At 54.0% G+C, this 24,319-nt stretch overlaps 1 protein-coding gene across 15 annotated transcripts in view; it reads left to right on the top strand.

Annotated features, from left to right (window-relative positions):
* ABCC8 (ATP binding cassette subfamily C member 8) overlaps window positions 1-24,319 on the top strand; it is a 75,998-nt gene that overhangs the window by 49,441 nt on the left and 2,238 nt on the right. For 5 of the 15 annotated variants that reach the window (XM_026008165.2, XM_026008166.2, XM_072725465.1 and 2 more), the window contains 20 exons: window positions 2,918-2,968; window positions 4,742-4,777; window positions 5,469-5,567; window positions 6,657-6,741; window positions 7,559-7,639; window positions 9,327-9,464; window positions 11,351-11,476; window positions 12,533-12,632; window positions 12,865-13,106; window positions 13,199-13,365; window positions 14,475-14,544; window positions 15,046-15,203; window positions 16,920-17,012; window positions 20,896-20,998; window positions 21,515-21,628; window positions 21,949-22,069; window positions 22,168-22,298; window positions 23,449-23,527; window positions 23,731-23,839; window positions 24,207-24,310. In XM_026008165.2, the coding sequence (XP_025863950.2) occupies window positions 2,918-2,968; window positions 4,742-4,777; window positions 5,469-5,567; window positions 6,657-6,741; window positions 7,559-7,639; window positions 9,327-9,464; window positions 11,351-11,476; window positions 12,533-12,632; window positions 12,865-13,106; window positions 13,199-13,365; window positions 14,475-14,544; window positions 15,046-15,203; window positions 16,920-17,012; window positions 20,896-20,998; window positions 21,515-21,628; window positions 21,949-22,069; window positions 22,168-22,298; window positions 23,449-23,527; window positions 23,731-23,839; window positions 24,207-24,310 (2,207 nt within the window). Of the gene's footprint in view, window positions 1-2,917; window positions 2,969-4,741; window positions 4,778-5,468; window positions 5,568-6,656; window positions 6,742-7,558; window positions 7,640-9,326; window positions 9,465-11,350; window positions 11,477-12,532; window positions 12,633-12,864; window positions 13,107-13,198; window positions 13,366-14,474; window positions 14,545-15,045; window positions 15,204-16,919; window positions 17,013-20,895; window positions 20,999-21,514; window positions 21,629-21,828; window positions 22,070-22,167; window positions 22,299-23,448; window positions 23,528-23,730; window positions 23,840-24,206; window positions 24,311-24,319 lie in introns of all 15 variants that reach the window. The other 10 variants (XM_026008168.2, XM_026008169.2, XM_072725468.1 and 7 more) reach the window with 4 other exon arrangements.

Consider the following 24,319-nt stretch of genomic DNA (forward strand, 5'->3'; position numbering starts at 1 on the left):
CCCCACGTCCTTGCCTCCAACCAGCTCGGGGCTGTTTGTATATACACTGTCCCAGCATCACTGAGGTTTGTGCCATGACCACAGTTTTATGCAGAAGGAAACAGAAGCTCCCCTAAGGAAAGGGAGTCGCTGAAGATTTCACAAGCAGGAGCAGAGCAGCTCCTCAGGTAACGAACTTCAGAGCCCATATTCTTTCCAGCTCTGCGCTGCCCAGCCTTCCTCCTCTTCCTCCGGCCCCGGCCCCCCGGGAATCCTGTCCCGGCATGGGGTCCTCCCCTCACTTCGGGTTCATTTTAGTGAAAAAATTTGAAAACCTTCAAAGTTTTTAAAATTTACATTGTTCTCTGATTCTGGAAGGATGACAGTTAAATTAGAAAAGAGACACGACTATAAAGAAGCTAAAAACCACATAATATGCCATCACCTACAAGTTTCCAGTCTCCTTTCTGCACATTTGCAAAGTGTTTGTGGGTCCTTTTCCCCAAAATTTCTACAATGCTTTCTTACTCCTCCTCCTCGTGGCCCTCATAACCTTCTGACTTCTGTCCCTGTCTGCTTTGCCCTGCCGGCGTGTGAGGCCGGTGCTGTGCCCTGCTCCAGTGCGGTGCGCACACGCATGCCTCACTCCTGGCTGATTGGCGGGAAGGACGTGGGTGGGAGAACCAGGGCGTATTGTCCTTCAGCTCGGTGCTCGGTCCCCAAGGCACTGGCAGAGGAGGGATGCAATGGTCCCAACATATTTAAGACCCCAGGAATCAATGAGAGAAAGTATGCGCCACATGTACCAGTTTGTACTTTTCAGATGGAAACATCTACTACACACAAAGGCCCGGGGAGGCTCATTCTAGGGAGGCTGGGGCGACACTGGGAAAAGGCAAAGATGTACCTGGATTCATACCACGTACCCAGCTTCTCCTCCCTGACTGTAACACTGGGCATGTCATTGCCAACTCCAAGCCTCAGTTTCCCCTATCTGTAAAACGGGGATGCGAACCCTTCTTTATAGTATTGGCCTGTGGATGATGTGGTGAATACAAAAATGTCTTCACGCTGTTCCGGGCATGAGGACGGCCCCCACTGAGCGCAAGTCTCTCCCCTTCCCTTCTTCCCAAATCATTAAGATGTCAGTTAATAACCTCCCTTTATTATAAGTCTGTCGTGTGCTAAGCAATGTGAGGGCTGGAAAAGATGCTCTTCCTGCCTTAAAATCCCACTGGAGATAAAAGACTTAGCCAGGAGCTGATTAGAGAGTAAGGTAGTCCATTATAAGGGCTAATTGAGCAGCCCAGACAATAATGCAAACTGAGTTAGGGCCGAGAGCGCTCACTGTGCGCTGAGGTCCTCAGAGAGGCTGCAGATGTGCTTTCTCCCAGATAAATAACAGCCTTTGCAACTCTGGAAGCAGTCAAGGCAGGAAGATTCCAGGGACAAGCTTATCTGCGCTGTGGCCAGAGCTGGAATTTGTAAGCTTTGGCTTTTCATCTGTCTCACGTTACCAGCTGCCCAGAAATGACAGCAATCTGGTGGTTGGAGAACATGAGGTTCCCTGAGGTTGAGAGAATGAGATGAGATTCCAAAAACCAGAGAACAGAAACCGAGGGTACATGTGACTACATATCCATCAGGATCTCCCCTCAGTCCCACCCCTTGGCAAGACACAGAAGGGACTGCATCAGGCTCCTTTCCACTCCTGATTTTGTCCAGCCCAGGGTTTCTGACAAATCACAGTGAAGTAACAATGGTCATTAAGAGCGTGAAGCTTTAGGACCACCTGGGTCGCTCAGTGGTTGAATGTTTGCCTTCAGCTCAAATCATGATCCTGGGATCCTGGGATCGAGTCCCGCATCAGGCTCCCCATAGGGAACCCACTTCTCCCTCTGCCTGTGTCTCTGCCTCTCTCTGTGTATGTCTCATGAATGAATAAATAAAACCTTCTTTTAAAAAAAGGCATGGAGCTTTAGAGTCAGATAGCTCTATGTTCTCTGCGATTTGTTGGCTGTGTGGCTCTGGGCAAGTTACTTAGCCTCTCTGACCCTCACTTTCTCTGACTGTAAGGTGGAGACAGTCAAAATCAGCCTCCTTCCTATGATTATTTTAAGTTTAAAAAAGACAATACTAAAAAAAAAAAGACAATACAATTACGGTGCTTATCACAGTGCTTACAAAAAAGTTCAATATAAATGTTAGCTAGTTTTAGTATGATTAAAGTAAGATCTGTATGAAAATAGAGCCAATTGCTTTTCCCCAAATGTGCATGTCAGAAGCACACATTCTATTGGCAGAAGGTTGACAGGTGGTGTGGGGCAGGAGAAAGAGCACTGGCAAAGTTGGCACCAAAATTCAAGTTGCCTCACTCAGTGTTCTCAATTTTTTTTTTACCATAATCCACGGTGTGAAACATATTTTACATCACAGTCCACTACATTCATGCATTGATAGATCAGAGGAAAAAAATTCACCAAAAATTACACATCTTAATCACATGCATACTTTTTTCGGAGGGGGGGGAGTTGCTGTTCACTTACCTCAAACCCAATTATTGGGTCCCAATCTACAGTTTGAAAGCACTATATAAATTGATTCTGACCTTGGCAAAGTCACTTTTCTGTCTCTGAGCTTTAGTTTTCCAACTGGAAAACCATTGTGATGCCAGCCTCACTGCTGCTCTGAGCCAGTGCCAGGAGCACGGATTTAGCCCTTGCTATTTGGAGGGTGCTCATCTAGGTGCTGTGGGAGGGACAGAGATGAGAAGAGCAGTTTGTGCCCCCCCCCCCAAGGAAGCCATCTGGGGACACTGGGGAGGGGTGGGAGGGACGGGGGTTGCAAAGATTGCTGTTCTCCGAAGACCTCTGTGATGGAGAGAAAGTCAGTGGAGTGAGAAGTAACTGGTGTTGGTTTTTCCCATTTTGTGCCCCAGCAGCCTTCCTGAGGAGACGGGAGAGGACCCCAGGTACAGCCTCGGAACTGGGTTAGAAGTGGGTCCCAACAAAGGGAAGAAGCTGGCGGGCTGGGGGGGCTGGGAGGGTGTGGGGTACTGAGGCCCGATTCCAGGGTGTGCAGCCTACATCGTGTCAGAGGCACAGGGCCTTATCATTAAGGCACGCTTTCTCAACAACGGCAAAATCTGGTTCTTAGAGAAAAAACTTAGACATTCTCGTCTGTGGCCCTTCAAAGGGCCATATCACATATAAACAGATCTACAGTGTATCTGTGGCTTAAAAATTTCATAGTGAACGGGGCCGCCTGGCTGGGTCAGTCGGTGAAGCATGCGACTCTTGATCTCAGGGTCGTGAGTTCAAGCCCCATGGTGGGCGTGGAGCCTACTTAAAATGATAAACAAATATATACGTACATACACACAAGCATACATACATGCATACACATTTCATGGTGGATAGTCAAAAAGTAGCTTCCCGCTTGCCACAGGCTGGTGGGAGGGAGAAAGGGAGTAAGTGCTAATGGGTATAGAGTTTATTTTGGGGAGGTAATAAAAATGTGGAATTAGTGGTCATGTTTGCACAACCTTTTGACTATACTAAAAACCATTGAATTGGAAAACAAATGTGGCAGGGAAAAGACAATTAAGGGAAAAAAAAGTGTTTAAAGAGGCCCTAGGGAATGATCCTGAAAAAAAAAAAATGTTGAGAAACAGGCCTCTGAAAGAGGAGATGGATATCGCCCAGGCCAGACCGAAAATTCAGCCTGATTTCTTTATGTTTAGTGTACAGGCCTGAAAAGTCCAAGTGAAACCGATTCACAAGGCTCTGAGACCCTCAAAACCCTCCCTACCCTCACATCCCCCAAGAACATTCGAAACACACTGGAGGTGGTGTGAAGTCGGGACTGGGAGCGATGACTCAACTTTGTAAATACACTTAAGCTCCTGGCCTTCGCTCTGACACCAGAGTGTTTCACTTCCTCGTGTTTTCTCTGCCCTTTCTCCCACCTTGTCCCCAAGTGCCGGGATGTGATGACAGGCCCAGCCTCCCTGGCCTTAGTAACCACAGTTCTTGAGCCAAAAGGCCAACCTCATGGTATGTGACAAGTATGACCGTGCGGATGAGTACAGCGGGACGGAATAGCTGACACCTGAGCCGGTGCAGGCCGTCCAGGGCTCGTGGGCACTGCAGCTGACCACGTCTCTCCCAGCAGATCCCCCGGATTCCACTGCCGTCTTCTGATGGGGCCACACGAGGCTTCAAATCGGGCCTGAGCCCTCTCGGCCCTCTGGCTGCCTCCCCGAGAGCTCCATGGGCCTTAGGTTCCCACACACGAGCTGCCGGCCTGGCCTGACCCCTTCCAGACAGCCCTCCCCGTCCCAGCCGCTTTGACAGCCACATCTGTCTGAGACCAGTCTGCACCCTTGAGCCCCGATCAGAGGCTGAGTCTGGAGGAGCCACTTGGTGGCCTTCATACTCCTCTGACACAGGATCCTCCCACACACGCACACAAGCTTACACCGTCAGTGCCTGTCCCCCCTTCTCCTTCTCAGCTGGGGCCCTGGGCCCTCCTCATGCACTCTGCACATACCGGGGATGCTACCCAGGGTCAGGCAGTGGAGGCTCCCCCAGGACGGCTAAGCCCCTCTCCACACACCTCCGTGCAATATGTTTGGCTGCACCTTTGGTCCCAGGGATGATAAAGGCACACTCATGCCAGGTTTGAGGGGGCCCGAATGTCTGTGAAGAAGCTGGTCCATGCATGGGAGCCCTGAAGCTGTGTCCTTTCTTCCCTGCTGCAGCCCAGAGCGGGAGACAGTGGCCGATTCGGACATCAGGTACTGTGACCTGGGAGCACCGGGCAGACTTCCCTGGAGGGGCTTTCAGGCCCAAGGGAGCCACAGAACTCGGAAGGCAGCCCCCTACCCCAGGCCCCAGCCCAGCTGCAGGGAGGAGGCCCGGGAGGGCTCTGTGCTCTGTCAGCTGGTTCAGAAGCCACTGCTACTTCTGTGCATCAAGCTGCTCCCTTCACACCAGACCATTTTTATCCCCCACTCCTGGTGTTTGGTCTTCAAAAACCTATCACATTAAATGTGGTTTCCGTGGCTCTGCTTTTTTAAAGAGTTCCACTTGGAACTTTCCACTTGGAACTGGAGAGTTGCCTACTAACATCAAAATCAAGTGGTTTGAGGGCCACTTAGAGAAGAAGGAAATTAGGGGTTGAGTGTTTAGTTGGTCTGATCACACTTTGGGCTCCTCCCAGCTCTGGGTGAAGATTCAGGGATAACAGACAACAGGACTGGGACAGGTTGGGTGTGGGGCAGGGCAACGTTGAGGTCCTGTCCCCCTAGGCTGCTAAGACTGGGGCACCTGAGCCGCCCCAAGCCCTGGGGAGGGAGAGGTCACTGCACCCACCCAGAGCTGACTCCTGCCAAGTGCACCTTCCTAGTCTAAACCATCTACTTGACAACTGCCTCTGAGAATGAGCCCCTGAGAATGCCTCCCCTACTCCCGCCTGCTTTATTCCAGGAAGAGAGGCCCCGTGGCCTATGCTTCTCAGAAACCATGGCTGCTAAATGCCACTGTGGAGGAGAATATCACCTTTGAGAGTCCCTTCAACAAACAACGGTAAAAGCTTCTCAGAGGGAGACGGCTGGGGGAGGGGGGAGGTTGGTCAAGGGCAGCATTAGCTGGCCCTCCCCGGTGCCCAAGCCCCTGCCGGCTGCCCGGCCCCTCCATCGACCACACCCACCCACCCATTCTGCTCTCCAGGATGCTTATCTGGATCCCAGCCTGTTCCATATGGTGCATCTGGAAATGATCCAGATGTGCCTGGGCATCAGGGCAGTCCAACTCCTGTGGGTATGGTGCGGGTGGGTGGTGGGGGCGGCATTGTGTGGAAGCTTCGATGCCTTCCCTTGAGGCTAAGGGGAAGGCTGACCCAGCTTCCCACTATTCCCTACCCCCAGCTCAGCAGCTCATGCACTATTTTCCCTTCAATGATAATAATAATTGCTACCATCGATGGAGCTTTTAGGTGCCAGGTGCAGTGTCCTGCTTTTTATATGCATGATTTCCTCTGATGCTCACAATAACCCCAAGAGGCAGCTACTATTAGTACCCCCATTTTACAAATGAGGAAACCAAGGCTCAGAAAGGTTAGGTAACTTGCCCAAGGCCACCCAGCCAATAAATGATAGAAATGGGTCTCAAATCCAAGGCTGCCTGACACCCAATTACATGCCACCAAGACACTCTGATGCCTCCATGCACCCTGGATGGCACCTGCCCAAGCTAAGAGCTGGCTGGGGAAGTATGAGAGGAGCAGGCTGGGCAAATATTTGATTAGCCATCATCATTACTGCCTAAACCAACCAGCAGTGATTTTCCCTGGCAGTGCCCCAAGTGTGGGCTCCAGCTATAGCTTCTCCCACTGCACAGGAGCCATGGGCCCCTTCTTGTCACTTACGTGGCATATTTGCTACCATCCAATTTCATCTTTCAAATATTTAACTGGCCCCAAGACTCTGTGAGGTGCTGCCCTCAGCTCTTTCAAGCTCACATGGTGTTTGCTTGCACCCAGGCAGAAGGCCATTAAAGCCATTGCTCACCCCGAGCACAGCTGCCCAGAAGTTAATGACCTTCTGCGAGTGGTCAGACCCAACTCTGGCCAGGCTGACGAGCCGTGTCCGCCCCCTCCACTCCCAACCACTCCAGGTACAAAATGGTCATCGAGGCCTGCTCCCTGCAGCCGGACATCGACATCCTGCCCCACGGAGACCAGACTCAGATCGGGGAACGGGTTAGTGGCAGCCTCTGTGGGGGGACCTCGAGCTCCCCTGATCCCCACCTGTCACCACCAGGGAGAGCAGGTAACTGGAAAATATGAGAGGGTAAAGGTGGAAGAGCTGCCTGCATTGACATCAAAATGGTCCTGAGCCTCGGGCTGCTGGCCATCCTTGGCAGCTTTGCAACTAGTGCCTTCCTGGGCTGGAGATGGGTTGGCATCTCCTTCATTCGTGCGGCACGCATATACTAAAGGCTCACCTGACACTGTGGTAGGCCCGGGGCCACAGCCTTCATGTATACTCGCCACGTGGGGCCCTTCCTCTGTAAGCTTAGGCAAATAGAACTCTCCCAAGACTGTCCTCCTTAGGTGTGATTTAAATCCCTACTCCTCTATTTTTTTAAATATTTTATTTATTTATTCATGAGAGACACAGAGAGAGAGGCAGAGACACAAGCAGAGGGAGAAACAGGCTCCCTGTGGGGAGCCCTGTGTGGGACTCGATCCTGGGACCCCGGGGTCACGCCCTGAGCCAAAGGCAGATGCTCAACCGCTGAGCCACCCAGGTGCCCCCCTACTTCCTCTGTCTTAGTTGTCATCTGTCAGATGGTCCCCAGCACCAACCTGATGAATCTTCAGACATAAGTGGGGATCACGCTCTCCAACTGCTAATGAATTTAGTAAACAAGTTCTTCCTCTCTTCAAGGTGAGGAGGGGCAAAGAGGTGGATAGAGCCAGGCCTCCATCTCAAAGAGCTCACAGCCAAGTAAGGGTCAGGACAGTCTTTTCTGAGGGGAGATGAGAGCACGACCTTTCCTCTCTTTGGTCATAGGGCATCAATCTATCTGGTGGCCAACGCCAGCGAATCAGTGTGGCCCGAGCCCTGTACCAGCACACCAATGTTGTCTTCTTGGTGAGTATATTAACTGGTATCTCCCTTGGGGCCCTCCCTCCCTCACTGCCTACACACACACACACACACACACACACGTGTGCACACGCACATGCACACCACCCAACAACCTCCCTCTCCAGGAATAAGCCTCTCCTGCCAGAGATATTGCCTAATCATTGATGGGGAAGCTGAGGCAAGGATAGTGCACATGACCCACTGTGGACATCACACTGAACTCTGGGTAGCCATAAGGGGAAATGAGTAGTAGTTACAGGCCATCTCCCTGTAGGACAGCCCCAAACTATCAACACTTATTTAGTCCCACTGTAATCACGGTGGATACGTAGAATGTAGGCTGCCACTTTCCATCCCATGCCCAGAGCAGACATCCCTCAATGATCACGGCAGTGGTAATAGAAAATTCAGCATTATCCATGAACGCAACTCGGCGAAACCCCACATCAAGTTTCTGTGGGCAACTTAACCTGGCCTCAGAATCCTTCTCAACACAGTGCTCCAGATAACCACTAGCAATCAAACATGAGATCAGCTTATTAGCTAACCCTTTCCTATTTCATGCCACATTTTGTATTAGGTGCTGTGCTTGTCACTGAAGAATTCTGAGAGCCAGCCCTCAGCCTCAAAGATTCAGAGATTTCTAACTAGGGAGATAGAGCTCACCCACACTCAAGAGCCACAGCCCAGCTGAGTCAGGCTGCGTGGTGCAGTCTATAAGGAGCCTTATCCAAGGAGACAGCTGTGAGGGCTAGAATAGTCAGGGAGAGCTTCCTGGAGGAGGACATTAAAGAGGAGTCAGTTCAACAGAAGGAAAGAGGGAGGCTGTTTGGGTAGGGAGTCAGAAGAAGGAACCTCAGGTCTCTGATCCTGGCTTTCTTCTCCCTCTGCCGCCCCCAATACACATAAATGCTCCCCACTAAACACATTTCAAAATGCAAAGGTTCATCGTCTTTGGTACCACCTGGCATAGCACTTTACAAAGTCTTGGCTTCTTCGTGGTCTTAGATGAGCTTTAAACAACCTTGTTAGCAGAAATAAAGTGGGTATTTTGGTTTATTTCAGCAAAGTTGTATTAAGCTCCTACTCTGAACCTGGCATGGACATAAGGGGTGTCAGTTCCTGGGGGCCTCACAGAGTGGACATATAACTATCACAACTGGAATTGAGAGGAGGGAAGGCTAGGCATGGAGGTCAAGAAAGGACCCAGGAAGAGCTAGGGTAGAGCGCTGAAGAATGAGCAGGGTTAACCAGGCAGGCAAAAGGAAAAATGGCACTTTGGGCAGAGGAAAGAGCATACATAAAAACCTGGAATGGCAAGTTCCCTGAAAACCTGGAGTACAGGGAACTTGGACAGAACAGATAAGGGAGACCAGAAAGCTAGACTGAGCAGGTCATAGAGAGACTAGATTACCATGCTAAGGAATTTGGACTTCATGGGCAATGGGGAGCTATTGAAGGTTCAGGAGTCAAGAAGTGCCTGTGATTACATCTGCTTGAGAGCAAGAACTGAAAACAGCCTCATTTTAAGATGAGCCGCCTAAAGCCCGGAGAGGTTAAGTGCATTGTCCAAGCACAGCTAACTAGTGTCAGTCCCTGGACCAGAGCTGGGATAACTCTGATGGGTTTTTTTTTTTCTCACTCTTAACCCCCTCCCCACACTTGCCCCTACCTTCTCTCCTCTGCCCAGGATGACCCCTTCTCAGCTCTGGATGTCCATCTGAGTGACCACCTGATGCAGGCTGGGATCCTTGAGCTGCTCCAGGACGACAAGAGGACAGTGGTCCTCGTGACTCACAAGCTCCAGTACCTGCCACATGCAGACTGGGTGAGGGGGCCACCAGGAGGTCAAGCTATGAAGGGCTGAAGTGGGAGAGGCAGGACAGCTTCAAAGGAGTCAGTGTCTCAGTTGCACTCGCTGAGGGCCACAAAGCCAAAGAGATCCACACTGAATGGTTTCATGCAGGCTGAGTGGCTCAAGCAGATCTTGCACAGGCCAAGGGTTCAGTATCCCCTAGAGCTGCCGACATTCCCATCCTCACTTGGGGCCCCTGTAGGTACATGCAAGGCTGACACCAAGAAGTCTCAGAACGAAGCAGACACTCAATTCCTACCTTCTGTTTATGGCCCAGTTTGATGGCTCATCCCCCTGGCCTTGGGACTGCCTGTTTGTTTTTTTTTGTTTTGTTTTGTTTTTTTTAAATATTTTTTTCTTTATTTATTTATGATAGTCACAGAGAGAGAGAGAGAGAAGCAGAGACACAGGCAGAGGGAGAAGCAGGCTCCATGCACCGGGAGCCCGATGTGGGATTCGATCCCGGGTCTCCAGGATCGCGCCCTGGGCCAAAGGCAGGCGCCAAACCACTGCGCCACCCAGGGATCCCCCTGGGACTGCCTGTTTGGATGGAAGAGCCATCTTCCCACCCTCTGACCCACCAAGGAAGCATTTAAGTCAGGATCAGGCAGAAAAATCTGGAAACAAACAATGCAAGTAGGTAGCAGTAGAAACTTCAATATTATCAATAGAGTGCAATTTTGCGAGACTCCACATTAACTGAATTTCTATATTCCTCAATATGTCGACAACAGTTACTTTTTGATTAATTGGAAAGCATTTAAGCTTTAAGTTGGAAATCATGTGACTTTCAAAATCTGGGCCTTGCCTGACTCCTATCTAAATTTGCCTCTGAAAATTGAGGGTCTCCTGGAGCTGCACGCCTGTGCTAAATGGGCCTAAGTCTTCCTTCTACCTATGGTAAAATCCTCCCTCTATTATGAAAAAGGGGTGGGGAGAATCCATATTTTTTTTAATTTTTATTTATTTATGATAGTAACAGAGAGAGAGAGAGAGAGAGAGAGAGGCAGAGGCACAGGCAGAGGGAGAAGCAGGCTCCATGCACCGGGAGCCCGATGTGGGATTCGATCCCAGGTCTCCAGGATCGCGCCCTAGGCCAAAGGCAGGCGCCAAACCGCTGCGCCACCCAGGGATCCCGAGAATCCATATTTTTAAAAAAATCTTATAATAGGTGCAGAAGATCTATGAGTTTCCATGGTGACCTGGGCAGGGCAGTTCTGGACAATCTTTAGTCCAAAGAAGGCAGACAAAGACATGACTGACTTGAAATGTCCGTGATCAAGCCTCCTAGGCATCCTTCCCTACACCCCAGTGTGGGCTGGGTAGGGGGAAAGGAGCGGGGACAGGGCTCTGAATTAAGGACGAGTGTCTAGGAGTGCGAAACATTGAGTGTTTCAAATAAAAATCAGTTTTTTTTACTTCAAAGAGGCAAGGCCCCACACACTTAGACCAATAGGTACTTTGTCAACCATTGGTGGGAACTACCAGACCTGTGGTCAGGAGGCGCTGAAGGTAGCGTGCATTTAGCTGTTAAGTGTGTGAAAACAGCTGCCCCTGATGGAATCCCGGCAAGGAATCCGACAGCCTGACCAGGGTATACTCATTTGCTCTGCAAACCCCCTTAGCATCCATGGGGCAACCACTGAGAATTACCCCCCCAGAAGTACTGAACTCTAAATCCTGACAGTGCGTCGGTGAGGGAGGGTCGGCTGTCAGTCCCGGCTCGTGGCAGTGGGAGAGCCAGGGGCCAGGTGTGTGGGGGGAGAGGATGGGTGCAGGTCCATCTCAGACTCCTTGGGGAGGGGTGGTGTGGCTGCCACCACCCTTTCCCATCAGCAGGTCTGTCTCTCCCCGCCCAGATCATCGCGATGAAGGATGGCACCATCCAGAGGGAGGGCACGCTCAAGGACTTCCAGAGGTCTGAGTGCCAGCTCTTTGAGCACTGGAAGACCCTCATGAATCGGCAGGACCAAGAGCTGGAGAAGGTGAGTGTGTCCTAAGGGCCAGGCAGCCAGCCTCTGAGAGGATGGTTCTGTTAGAACCTGAACACACAGAGGCCTTCCTAGCCCTCATTGCCCTAGGAAAACCCCCGAAGGACAGATGTGGGGGCTGAGCATGAACCTCCGCCTGCCGGAGGAGAGCAAGGACCTGTGCCAGCTACTCAGGGCAGAATCAGTGGACACCTTCCCCTTATCCTGAAATAGTCAGAAACCATTTAGTTATAAAGCTTCATGGAAGGAAAAGGCATCAGCTTCAGGTAGAGCTGGATCCAGGTAGTTAAACACTCACGGGGAACCTGTACCGTGCCCTCCCGTGGCTCCGCTCCCCTCAGCCTGGCCTCATTCTCCTGGTGGCAGAAAGAGCTGTCAGCAGCCTGGAGCTCACATTGTCCTGGCTCGACACCTCCACCAGCAAAAGACTGCCTGTCTCATGACAGGCAGCGGACATCCCAGGCTAACTGTCCTTCATCCACTTTGGTCACATGCCCACCCTGAGTGGCCCTGGGGCCAGGGATGGGGAACGTGAGATTGGCCGGTGCTGGGTCTCAGCCCTGGAGCCTGGGAGAATGATCAGCCCACCTGAGTCGCAGCGACCCAGCATCGAGGGTCCCTACTCCCACAGGAAGAGTAGGCTATTGTTAGCTGATAAACGGGAAGGAGGGAAATCTGGTAAGACGGGCAGACCGGGTGGCTCGGTGGTTTAGCACCGCCTTCAGCCCAGGGCCTGATCCTGGAGACCTGGGATTGAGTCCCACGTCGGGCTCCCTCCATGGGGCCTGCTTCTCCCTCTGCCTGTTTCTCTCTCTCTCTCTCTCTCTCTCTCTCTCTCTGTGTGTGTGTGTGTGTGTGTGTGTGTGTGTGTGTGTGTGTCTCATGAATAAGTAAACAAAATCCTTAAAAAAAAAATTCTGGTAAGACAAACTTGTGGTCCACTCAGACCCTCCCCCAGAGGTGGCAACCTGGAAACCCGACACTGGTCACTGCCGCCCCCCACACTCCCTTTCACCCCCTGCACCCTCTGAGGATGTATCTGTCTTTCAGGAGACTGTCGTGGAGAGAAAAGCCACAGAGCCACCTCAGGGCCTGCCCCGGGCCATGTCCTCAAGAGATGGCCTCCTGCAGGATGAGGAAGAGGAGGAAGGTACAGGCAGTGGGATGGGCAGTGAAATCGTGGCCTGAGCTCTGCTTGACCATGGGGGGCAGGCGGCCAAGGCTTGGGGTTCAGGGAAGGTGATGAGGTAGTGTGACTTCCATTCGAGTCCTTCCCCTCTGTGTGCCTCAGCTTCCCCATCTGTAAGTAGGGATAACGTGCCCCCCGTTCGCCCTCAGAGGGGTGCGCAGTGTGAAGCCACGGGGGGTTCTTGCACCTGCAGAGGAGGCCGCCGAGAGCGAGGAGGAGGACAACCTGTCCTCGGTGCTGCACCAGCGAGCCAAGATCCCGTGGCGAGCCTGTGCCAAGTATTTGTCGTCCGCCGGCATCCTGCTCCTGTCGCTGCTCGTCTTCTCCCAGCTGCTCAAGCACATGGTCCTGGTGGCCATTGACTACTGGCTGGCCAAGTGGACCGACAGCGCCCTGACCCTGAGCCCCGCGGCCAGGAACTGCTCCCTCAGCCAGGTGTGGCCGGCGGCCCCGGGGCAGGGGCCAGGGAGGGGAGGCCTGGGCCGGGGACACCCCCAGGAGCCCGCCTCCTTCTCTGCCCGGCCCAGGAGTGCTCCCTCGACCAGACTGTCTACGCCATGGTGTTCACGGTGCTGTGCAGCCTGGGCATTGTGTTGTGCCTTGTCACGTCGGTCACCGTGGAGTGGACGGGGCTGAAGGTGGCCAAAAGCTTGCACCGCAGCCTGCTGAACCGGATCATCCTGGCTCCCATGAGGTACCCCTCTCCCCCAGGCAGCCTGGGCTGCGGGCAAGTCCCTGTTCTCTGGGCCTCGGCTCTCCCGTCTATAAAGTGGAGCTCTGCAACCTCTGTCACAGGCTGCGGGGCGCGGGGCGTGTGGCCCCGAGACACGGTGTGTGCCAAGTGCTCTCCTCGGGGCAGAAAGCAGAGGAGAACCAGCATTTACTCAGCCACACACAGTGCTAGGAGTCTCCGTGATCAGCTCATCTAATTGTCACAACAGCCCTTCAAAGTGAGCGTCTGCAGGCTCCGTGTAGATCTCAGTTTCCCTTCCCCAGGCAGGTACCATCTGCCCATCTCCACCCACAGATTCGGCTCTCCCCTTCCCCCCTCAGCCAGCCTGCAGGTTCTGACACTGGGGACACGGGGACATGCTTTGATCTCCTGGAATGGGATGGACACAAATCCCAAAGGCTCCTTGGTGTGAAAGAGTTAGTTTAAGGTGGTCCCTGCCCAACCAACTGGCTGACTCAGCTTTAAAGCTCGACAGGCAAACAGGTTACTGGCCCCTTGTTGGTGCCAGGCCTCACCATCTGACTACGCCTTTGCTTTTCAGTCTCATGAGCTCTCTGTGGCCCACAGACATGACCTCAAGGGTAACTTACCCTCTATTTGTCCCAGATCTGTGCTTCTGAAACCCTCTGGTTAGGGTTGGGCCCGTCCTGGATCACAGCCAGAGTAGCCTCACTGGTCAACCAGCTGACAGGCTGTCCCCAGAGCCCCGTTCCCCCTGGCAGATCGTCCCTCTGGAGAAGACTCTATGTCCTCAGGACAGCTGCTGAGTGAGTCAGGCTGAGCAAGCAGCTGAGGAAGGTGGCCATGGTCACATGTGGGCTGGAGAGCCAGAGAGGTTAGTGAGGGGCCAGCACCCCTTTGGGCAGCTGCAGGAATTCTCAGGGACACAGACCAGATATCTACAGACTTGCAAAGGCAACCACCCGTAGGAAGCTAGACCCGGGGACGACTCCAGAGACACTAAAATCAAAGAAATAAGTACCCTCATTCAATAAACAGGAAGATAATCAAGATAAACAGATGAACAGATAAACAGATGAGTAACCGTTCTTCTTCTGTTTGCGTCTTAGGTTTTTTGAGACCACGCCCCTTGGAAGCATCCTGAATAGATTTTCAGCTGACTGTAACACCATCGACCAGGTACACAGCACTGTGACCCATTTCCCCAGTTCAGAGAGAGGCCAGGCCCCCGAGCTTTTCCTCTCTCGTGCTGCTCCCCCACACACACACCTAGTGATCAGAGCCCTGTGGGAGGAACCTAGTGGGCCCCAATCTGATTATAATGCTGCCTCTGGGCTTGGGGCTTCCCCTGTGAAACCAGCAAGATAAGGCTGAGTGAGGGCAACCACATCCCTTTGGCTTTCATCCAATACCCACTCCAGTAGGGTTCCAGCATATTCTGAACCAAGGTGACTGATTTTGTGAAGAACATGCATTTCGATTCAGCTTGTGTTCTTCATTTACCACCGTACCAGATGGCGAGGAAACAAAGTCCTGACTCCTGCTCTCAGGGAGCCTACGGGGTAGCTGGAGAGATAAGACGTGTGCCTGTAATAATGTGAGAGAGCAAGACATGGCAGGGGTAACACCCTGAGGATAAACACCAAAACTCACCTCCCTCTCTCCCCCTCCCTCCGTCAGCACATCCCATCCACGCTGGAATGCCTGAGCCGCTCCACCCTGCTCTGTGTCTCAGCCCTGGCTGTCATCTCCTATGTCACGCCTGTGTTCCTCGTGGCCCTCTTGCCCCTGGCCGTGGTGTGCTACTTCATCCAGAAGTACTTCCGGGTGGCATCCAGGTGACGGCAGCCTTTGCCAGCCTCAGGGGGATGAGGGATGGGAGGTGCTTTGCCATGGGTAGTTCGGTACTCATTGACAGGGTAATCATCAAAAAGTAGTAGAGTCACAATCCCCCTGAAACGGAAAGTAGAAATGAAGGAAAAAGAGATACTCATTTTCCACCACCCTGATGTAACCATCTGCTGGCACACACGCGTGTGCACGCACACACACACACACTGCCATTAGCATCTGAATTATTTCCTTAGACGAGACGATCAGGAGTGGAACTGCCAGGTTGGGTGTATGATCACATTCATGCCCTTCATTCATTTTGCTAAAATGCCTCTCAGGGTTTGGAGTCCAGTGACCGCTCTGATTGCGGATGCACGAAGTCCAGGGCACCTGATGGGAGGGCTGCTATGGCAACTGTACCTCCCAGCCCAGGGGGGCCCGAGCAGGCCCCAAGGCCTTGACCTGAGGGAGCCCTCCACCTTCATCACATTCGCCCTCCAGAGCCTCGGGAGCCACACGGGCTTCTTTCCTACTCAGAATGTCCTAAGAACGTTCTCTAGAAGTTCTTTCTGGGAGTGACTGTGAAAACTCATAGATTCAAATAATTCTAGGGAAAATCTGAAAGACTGTCTAGACCCCGTGTTTATCGAATTGCCAATTGCAACCTATCAGCGGGGTCACGAAATCAGTATTACAGGCCGCAGCCAGCCTTTTTTTAAAAAATGAAAGTGAACAGAAAATATCCGATGGTATGCACATAGAAACAGTGAGTTTTGCTTCATGAAACCTTTGTTTGGGTCGTGGAGAAGGGTGGGTGTGTGGGCGCGCACATGGACTTGTAACATAAAATGTATTTCTTACTGTGGGTTATAATCAAAAGGTTAAGTACCTTTCCCAAGTGCACATGGTTGATTAGTAACTAGAGTCAGAATGCTGATTATCAATAAAAACAATTACATTTAGATGCATTTTGACCATGACTACCTTGCCCGAGTACTGAGTGGAGTAGGATCTCCTGGCACCCGCGAGGAGCATGTTGATGTTCACAATCACTGTGGCTTTTTAAACACTGTACAAGCTGTTTTACAAAGTTCATTTCTCCTGCCAGAGAAACCACCCTGTTCCCCTGGCATCCGCTCTGCCCTGGGGACAGTCTGTCCAGGAAAGCTGCTTCCGGCCTCGCACCCCCACACACACTGATGTACTTGTCACTGTGCAGCTGGGGGGAGCAGGAGCCCTTCTGTTGCCATGGAAACCTCTGGCCTTTGCCCCTCCAGGAGCTCTTTAGATACTGCCTGTGATGTGCCTAAATCAACTGTGGCTCCTGGGGAGGCGACTGAAAGCCCTTGGAGGCTGGCACAACCCGAAGGTCTCCTCCGGGCAACCCTTCGTGTGTTAGGTCCTCTCTCCAGCTGTGTGCAGGGGCAGGCTGCTGACCCGTGGAAGGGAACCCCCAGTGCCTGCCCAGCCGTGCTGCAGAGTGAGGGACAGACACCTGGGGGAGGAGGACAGGGCCCCGGATGACAGTGACGGCACCGGCACGCTGAGGGACAGACACACGGGGTGGGGTGGGGGTACCATGGTCTGCCCACGGGGAGACGCCAAGACTCAGACAGGGGAAGCCATTTACCCACACAGCGTTTGGGGGGGAAGCTGGGGTTCAGACCCAGGTGGAGCCCCAAGCCTGCCTTCTTACCCTTCTGCTCTGCTCCCTTGCACAGGGACCTGCAGCAGCTGGATGATACCACCCAGCTCCCTCTGCTCTCCCATTTTGCTGAAACCGTAGAAGGTCTCACCACCATCCGGGCCTTCAGGTACCAGATCTACCCTGAGGTGAGGGTGGGTGGGAGTGGGGCCAGGGCCACAGGTCCTGTGACTCAGTTGCAGGGCTCGGCTTAGGGAGGCCCAGGACACAGGTCTCTCAACCCCTCCTCAGGCCCCAAAGCCTAGATGGTGTCCATCAGAGGGGTCGGGTCCTGTGGGTTCCACTGTATGATCCAGAGAGGAAAATCGCAGCCCTGCAGCCAAGTCCAGAGCCTTTGTGAAGTAAGGCAGGGCATGCAAAGAAGCAGGGCTGGGACATATCCTCACATATCAATGCTAGAAAGGCTTTTACATCATGTGGGCCAGCCCTGAGCCCATCTTTTATTGGGAATCTCCAGGGACTCAAACACTATGCTAAGTGCTTTCCATGCCAATCTCATTCATTCTGCACTTCAGTCCAAGGCACTCAGCAAGATTATTCCCATTTTCCAAATAAGGAAATTGAGGCTCAGAGAGACTGTGTAACCTATCTGGCTAAGGTCCTATAAAGCCCAGACTTGAACCTGCCCATTCATTCGATAAGCATTCATGCCAGGCACTAAAAAAACAGAGATGAGTCAGATGAGCCCCTGCCTTGGAAGGATTTACAACCCAGGCTTTGAGCAGCCCTGGAGAACCCCACGTGACAGGCCTTCAGAATACAGACTGCGGGACCATAGAAGAGAGGCATTCACGGAAGGCTTCATGGAGGAGATGCTATGAGGGCTAGCATCAAAGGGTAAATAAAAGTTCACCAAGTTGGAGGAATGCCCCACCCCCAACTCCAGTGCCCCTGCAGTCCACCCTAAATCATGATGTTGGGCTGGACGGGAGCTTCTGAGGCTGCCTTGGTGGGGGGGCGGGGGGGGCTATTTCTCCCTGCCCCAGCCTCTGTCTGATGATGTCTGATCCCTCCTCCGGCCAAACAGGCCAGAGACCCCTGACTCAGAGAGTTGGGCCTCTGGTCTCTAAGCCTTACCCAGAGAGTGATTCCAGGTTATTTTTAGGACGGCAAGCTATGTGGGATGTGACAGTAACCATGCGACACCCAGTCCTATGTCCAGGAGTAACCCTAGGGCTCAAGGACCAGCCAAGAGGATCCAGGGAGGCTTGCGAGTCCTTCCTCCAAGCCCCAAAGCTCTAGGAGAGGTGCCCAGGCCCCTGGAGCAACACTGTGGCCCCATTCACTCCCTGGGGACATCTGTGCCAGTGAAAATGCTCTTAGGGGCCTTGTCTGAGTAAAGCAAAGCAGAGGCCTGCCCTGGCCGTGGCTCTGCTCCTTGGACAGCCCCTGCCCCTGTACAAGCCTGTTCTGTCTTCTTCCCAGAAGCCCCTGGGAACTTGGCAGGACCCGAAGGTCTCCTCCGGACACCCTTCCTGTCTCAAGCCTGCACTGCACCAGTTCCTTTGACTTTCAGGGCCCTTGACGCTCCTGGGCCTGGCCTCTACTCAGTCTTAGCACTGCCCCTCCCACACATGGTGTCCCAGAGGCCTTCAGGCTGGGCCTGGGGCAGAGAGATTGTGACTTTCCTCAAGAGGGCTGGACCCTCTCAGTAGGACCTGAGTGGATGCAGCACCCGCAACAGCCTGTGGTCAGTCGGAGGAACTGCCGCCCAGTGAGGCCTCCCACACCCTGCACTGACACCGTGGGTGACTTTTACATGTGGATGAAGGACTTTTTAGTCATCCCTGGGTGTGTTTAATTCATTGGTTCTTGCCCAGCAGCCTGCCCTGTTGAGAGCTAACTAGCATTTATCGATTATGCACTTAACACATGCCTGGCAGTGTGCTAAGTGCTGTATGTGTGTTATTGCACTTAATGCTCACAAGAGCCCCATGACATAGATACATTCAGCAGCCACGTTCAGCAGATAAGGCTGAGTCACCAGCCTGAGGTCACACACGGTCAGAGCCAGTGCTAGGCGTGGAACCCAGGCCTGTGGGACCGTCTGGTTTCTCTAGGAGGCCCTGCTTTTTTTTTTTTTTTTTTAAGATTTTATATATTTATTTATTTGTGAGAGACACAGAGAAAGAGGGTGAGACATAAGCAGAGGGAGAAGCAGGCTCCCTGTGGGGAGCCCAATGTGGGACTTGATCCCAGGACCCCGGGATCATGCCCTAAGCTGAAGGCCGATGCTCAACCGCTGAGCCACCCAGGCGTCCCGGAGGTCCTGCTTTTTCCCAGATGTTTCAAGAGTACCCAGCCGTTGACTCAGTGTTTCAGCCCAGGTGGAAACTTACTGTCTCCATTTTACTAATGAGGAAACTGAGTCTCGGTCCTGACACATACCCAATAGGTAAGAATGCTCAGAAGCCACATCTCCCACACACCCTCATGCACACCCACCCCTCAGGCTCTCCCGTCACATACACGTGCACAAGCATGTAGATGCCTCCAGCATGCACCCAGTCACACCCTTCAGACTTCGGGCTGCGCACTCACCCACAGACACCTCACCCACAGTCACACCATCACCGTGGCTGTGCAATCGTACACTCTCACACCTTAGAGGCTCCCTTTGCTCTCCTCTTCTCAGACACAGAGGTCAGGCGCAGCGCCTCCACCCAGAAACAATCAAAGCAGAACAAACACCTTCCAAGAATGAAAAGCAAATGCCCAGTAAGACTCATCTTGAACCCTGAGAGTCCCCAGTTGTTTCCCCGGAGACCAATGCTACGACAGCTCCCATTCTTTCCTTTGCTCATCATGAAACAAGTGCTCCGCCCCCTCCTCTGGGCTGGGCCAAGCCAGCCAGGTGTTGGGGGGGCGGGCGGCCAGGGAGAGATGCCAGGAGCCCAGGCTGCTCAGAGAGAAGAAGCAGGTTCATTCAAAGTAACACAAGGAGAACATGGTGAGGGCACAAGGGAAGGAAAGAAGCCTCCAGAATTCCTTCCTCATACAGAGAGATCCCATCTACATTAGAGGGTCATGGAAGGTTCCATTTGTTCAGCAAGTATTTATTGACAGTGCCAGATGCTACGGATGCCCTGCCGAACAAAACAGCCCCGGGTTCCATTCTCACAGGCTTTATGGTCTCATGAGGGAGATAAGCAGCTAGAGAAAAGAACATATATGAACAGAGGTTACAAAGCAAACAGGCTGTAGAGATGGAGAACCATAGGCCGGGAGAGGCCACCCTGAGGTGGTACCATTTAAGGTAAAGCCTGAAGGCTGAGAGGAATCAGCCTTGTGAGGAGCAGAGGAGAAAGCTTCCTGGGCAGAGGGGACAGCATGTACAAAGGCCCTGGGGTGGGAAAGACCTTGGTATTGTCATGAAACTGAAAAGGGGCAAGTAATAAATTAACTTTATTGTAACTTCTGTGACTACAAGGCAGTGAGCAAGGCAATTTGTGGCATAGAAGGAGCCAGCTCACACGGGCTCAAGCCATTGATATTCGAAGCAGGGGAGAGATGGAAGGCAATTTATGATTTCCAAAGATTAGGCTGGCTGCTGTGTGCAGAGCAGGCTGTGGGGAGACAGCAGGGGGACCTCTGGGGAGGCTGATGCAGTAGGCCAGGTGAGTCTGTGGGCAGCAAGCAGGAGAGGCAGGCAGACACACGGCTATTTTGGATGTAGACGTAAGAGGTCTTGTACAGGGATTAGACGTGAATCTAGATGATTCCTCGGTTTCTGGTCTGAGCATCCAGGTGGGCAGAGGTGCCCTTTACTGTAATAGGGAGGCCCTGGAGAGAACGGGTCTTGGGGTGAAAGCAGGAGTTTGAAGGAGGTGGGAGTCTTGACAAGTTCGAATTAAGTAGCAAGGAGCCAAGGGCAGTCCAGGGAGGAATGGCACACATCAAGTCACACATGGCACATGCACTGGCTGCTGCTCTGTAAGTAGGGAGAGTCCGGGCACCTGCGGACCCTCAGACCCTCCCCATCCTCCCTCCAGGTATGAGGCTAGGTTCCAGCAGAAGCTCCTCGAATACACGGACTCCAACAACATCGCCTCCCTCTTCCTCACGGCTGCCAACAGATGGCTAGAAGTCCGCATGGCAAGTGCCACCCGCCCCCAACTCCAGGGCCCCGGGACACGACCAGAGGGCAGGAAGAGAGCACGGAACACCACTTGCCTGTGCGCACAGGGCGGGTGCCGAGCCCTCCTGTTTCCCCAGCCCCCCGCAGCCCTCCTTGGGTCTGGCTGCACCCCCTCTTCCCCGTCACCCCCTGGGCCTAGTGTACCTGAGGTGGGCGCCAAGAGCCAGAAGAGCTGTGTGGTTGACTGTGACGAGTGTGTGTCTGGAGTGGGCCCTGTGACCTGTGTGGGCCAGCTGGTGAGACACGTTCAGGCCCGCGCAGATGGCTGGGGAGCGGGGGGGAGCAGCATAAGCTTCGTGCACACGCTGTCTCCTGGGGCTCCAGCCATCAAGGCCTCCTGCTAGTCTGACAACGTGTAGGAGTGTGGCTGGGCTGAGCTGCTCCCTGCCCTGAAGGGACTGAGGTGGGCTTGGCGGGTGGGGGCTGTGTGGCTTCAACCCTGGGGGCCCACACTGGCTCGCCTCCCTCCCCAGGAGTACATCGGTGCCTGCGTGGTCCTCATCGCCGCCGTGACCTCCATCTCCAACTCCCTGCACAGGGAGCTCTCTGCTGGCCTGGTGGGCCTGGGCCTTACCTATGCCCTAATGGTGAGTGGCTGCAGACTGGGACAGGGGAGGGCTCAGATACCCGCACTCGGGGAATCTGAGGCACCTCCAGGCCTTCTCCCAAGTGACTGTGAGTCTGATACAGGAGGGACCATGTGGGTAGGAGAGCTAACCCAGGGCCGGGGCCCCAGACAGATGCTGGGTAAGGATCCACATTCATCTTAACCCCCCTGTGCCTCCAGGGGGACCCCACACCCCCATGAAGAGGCAGCAGAAGGCACTGAGGGCTCCAGGCCCTTCAGCTGTAAGAAGAGCCATGCTGGTGGCCGGGCTTGGATCAAGTGCTCCCTGACTCGCCACAGGTCTCCAACTACCTCAACTGGATGGTGAGGAACCTGGCGGACATGGAGATCCAGCTGGGGGCTGTGAAGCGCATCCATGGGCTCCTCAAAACCGAGGCGGAGAGTTACGAGGGGCTGCTGGGTGAGAGGCCTGGACGGGGGGCGTGGTAGGAGAAGGGGGGCCCTCCTGGATGCCAGCTGCCGCCTCTGTCGGCTGGCTGAGCCCCGGTGTGCCCTCAGCACCCTCACTCATCCCGAAGAACTGGCCAGACCAAGGGAAGATCCAGATCCAGAACCTCAGTGTGCGCTATGACAGCTCCCTGAAGCCAGTGCTGAAGCATGTCAACGCCCTCATCTCCCCAGGACAGAAGGTCAGTGTCAGCTCATGCCCACCCAGGGCCTCCGGGCTCCCACCTGGTCAGAACCCCCTCCCCCAGGGCTGGTCCTGGGCCCCTCACACTGACAAGGCTCAGCCCCCCTCTCCTCTACTCCTCCCTGCTCCTTCTGCTGCCCTCACTCACCCACCAAGAGGATGAACACCCCACGCTCCCCCGGTTTAGAGGGTTTTTGTCAGGGCCCCCCTGCAAATGGTCAGGGGCTCTCCCAGGGCACTGCTCCCACCCCTTAGCTTCAGAGCAAGTCCTCAGGACAGACAGCGAGGCCACACTTGTCCTGGGGAGGGAGCCCCTGCCTGGCACTCTGACCCAACTCTGATTGATTCCCTCCACAGTCCTCCTCTGCTCTGACAAGGCCCCTCTCCTTCTGTCTCTTTGTCTCTGCCCCTCTTTTCTTTCTTTCTTTCTTTCTTTTTTTTTTTTTTTTAATTCATGAGAGAGACACAGAGAGAGAGGCAGAGACACAGGCAGAGAGAGAAGCAGGCTCCATGCAGGGAGCCTGATGTGGGACTCGATCCCGGGACTCCAGGATCATGCCCTGGGCCGAAGGCAGGCGCTAAACCGCTGAGCCACCCAGGGATCCCCACTGCCCCTCTGTCTGTGTGGCTGTCTGCCTCACTATTTCTGACCTTTAGATGTACCTCTGTCCCTGCCTCGGGCTCCTCCCATCTGTCCCCACCTCTCTTGTCCTTCTGTGTCACCATCTCTATACTAGTCCTGATTGTCATTTCTGTTGGCACCTGTGGGCGGGAAGCAATGGGGTCAGAGATGACTCCAGTTTAAGATGGGGCTCACAGATCCATCCCTGCCAACTGCACTGAGCCACTCCCAGGCCCTCCATCACACCCGTGCACACAGAGTATGCACCAGTGCCCTCAGCTCCCCTGCAGCCACATACCAGGCACAGCAAGACCTACACCCAGGCCCAGGAAAATGGACATCTGTACCCTGCACTTGCTTGCGGGTCCCCGTGGGAGGCTCCTCTGCAGAAAGCAGCCCTGGCCAAAAAGCTGGTCAGAAAGCCAGGACAAGAGACGTGACCTCCAATGCCTGCATACCCCAGAGCCAGCCCCAGAAGATCCCAGCCAGCCCCAGGTACTCACAGTGTACCTCATCCTCTCTCCAGATTGGGATCTGCGGCCGCACAGGCAGTGGGAAGTCTTCCTTCTCTCTTGCCTTCTTCCGCATGGTGGACATGTTTGAGGGTGAGTTGTGTGACAACACATGTACCCAGACCCACCAGATGGGACCTCAGTCCTGGTGTATGGTTAGACGTCATAGGAGGCCCAGCAATCACTGCCTCCCCCTGCATCCTCGATGGGACCCACGTTCCCAGGCTGAACCTGTCCCCAGCACCACCAGCTCCCCCACTCCCTAGTGGCCCACCTGGGACACGGTCTCCACACAGGGCGCATCATCATTGACGGCATCGACATCGCCAAACTGCCGCTGCACACCCTGCGCTCCCGCCTCTCTATCATCCTGCAGGACCCCGTCCTCTTCAGCGGCACCATCCGGTGAGCCCCACCACTCTGGCAGGCACCCCGCTGGGTCCCAGGCCCAGCCCCTTGGAGCTGGGGCGTAAGGAGGAGCGGCTGGGTGAGGCCAAGAGTGTCTAGCTGGGTACCCCTCCCTGGGTGGGCAGCCCTGGGGCTGACCTGGTCCCTCACGGTGCTGCCTTCGGGCCTTTCTCTTCCCGGTGAGGCCCAGGCAGGCACTGGTGGAGGTAGCGCCACCCTCGGGCTGGGCACGCGTCCTCCACCCATTGCCACCTGCCGCCCCCTTCCAGCCAGCACCCACCCTTCCCCAGGCCACGTTCTTACTCACTGCTCCCCCTGCCAGGCCCTGCTTCTCTCCCTGAGCGGGCTTCCTGTCCCCCTCCAGGTTTAACCTGGACCCGGAGAAGAAGTGCTCGGACAGCACACTGTGGGAGGCCCTGGAGATCGCCCAGCTGAAGCTGGTGGTGAAGGCGCTGCCTGGAGGCCTGGGTATCTACT

Source organism: Vulpes vulpes, chromosome 11 (genome assembly GCF_048418805.1).
Source record: "Vulpes vulpes isolate BD-2025 chromosome 11, VulVul3, whole genome shotgun sequence".
NCBI classification, from domain to species: domain Eukaryota; kingdom Metazoa; phylum Chordata; class Mammalia; order Carnivora; family Canidae; genus Vulpes; species Vulpes vulpes.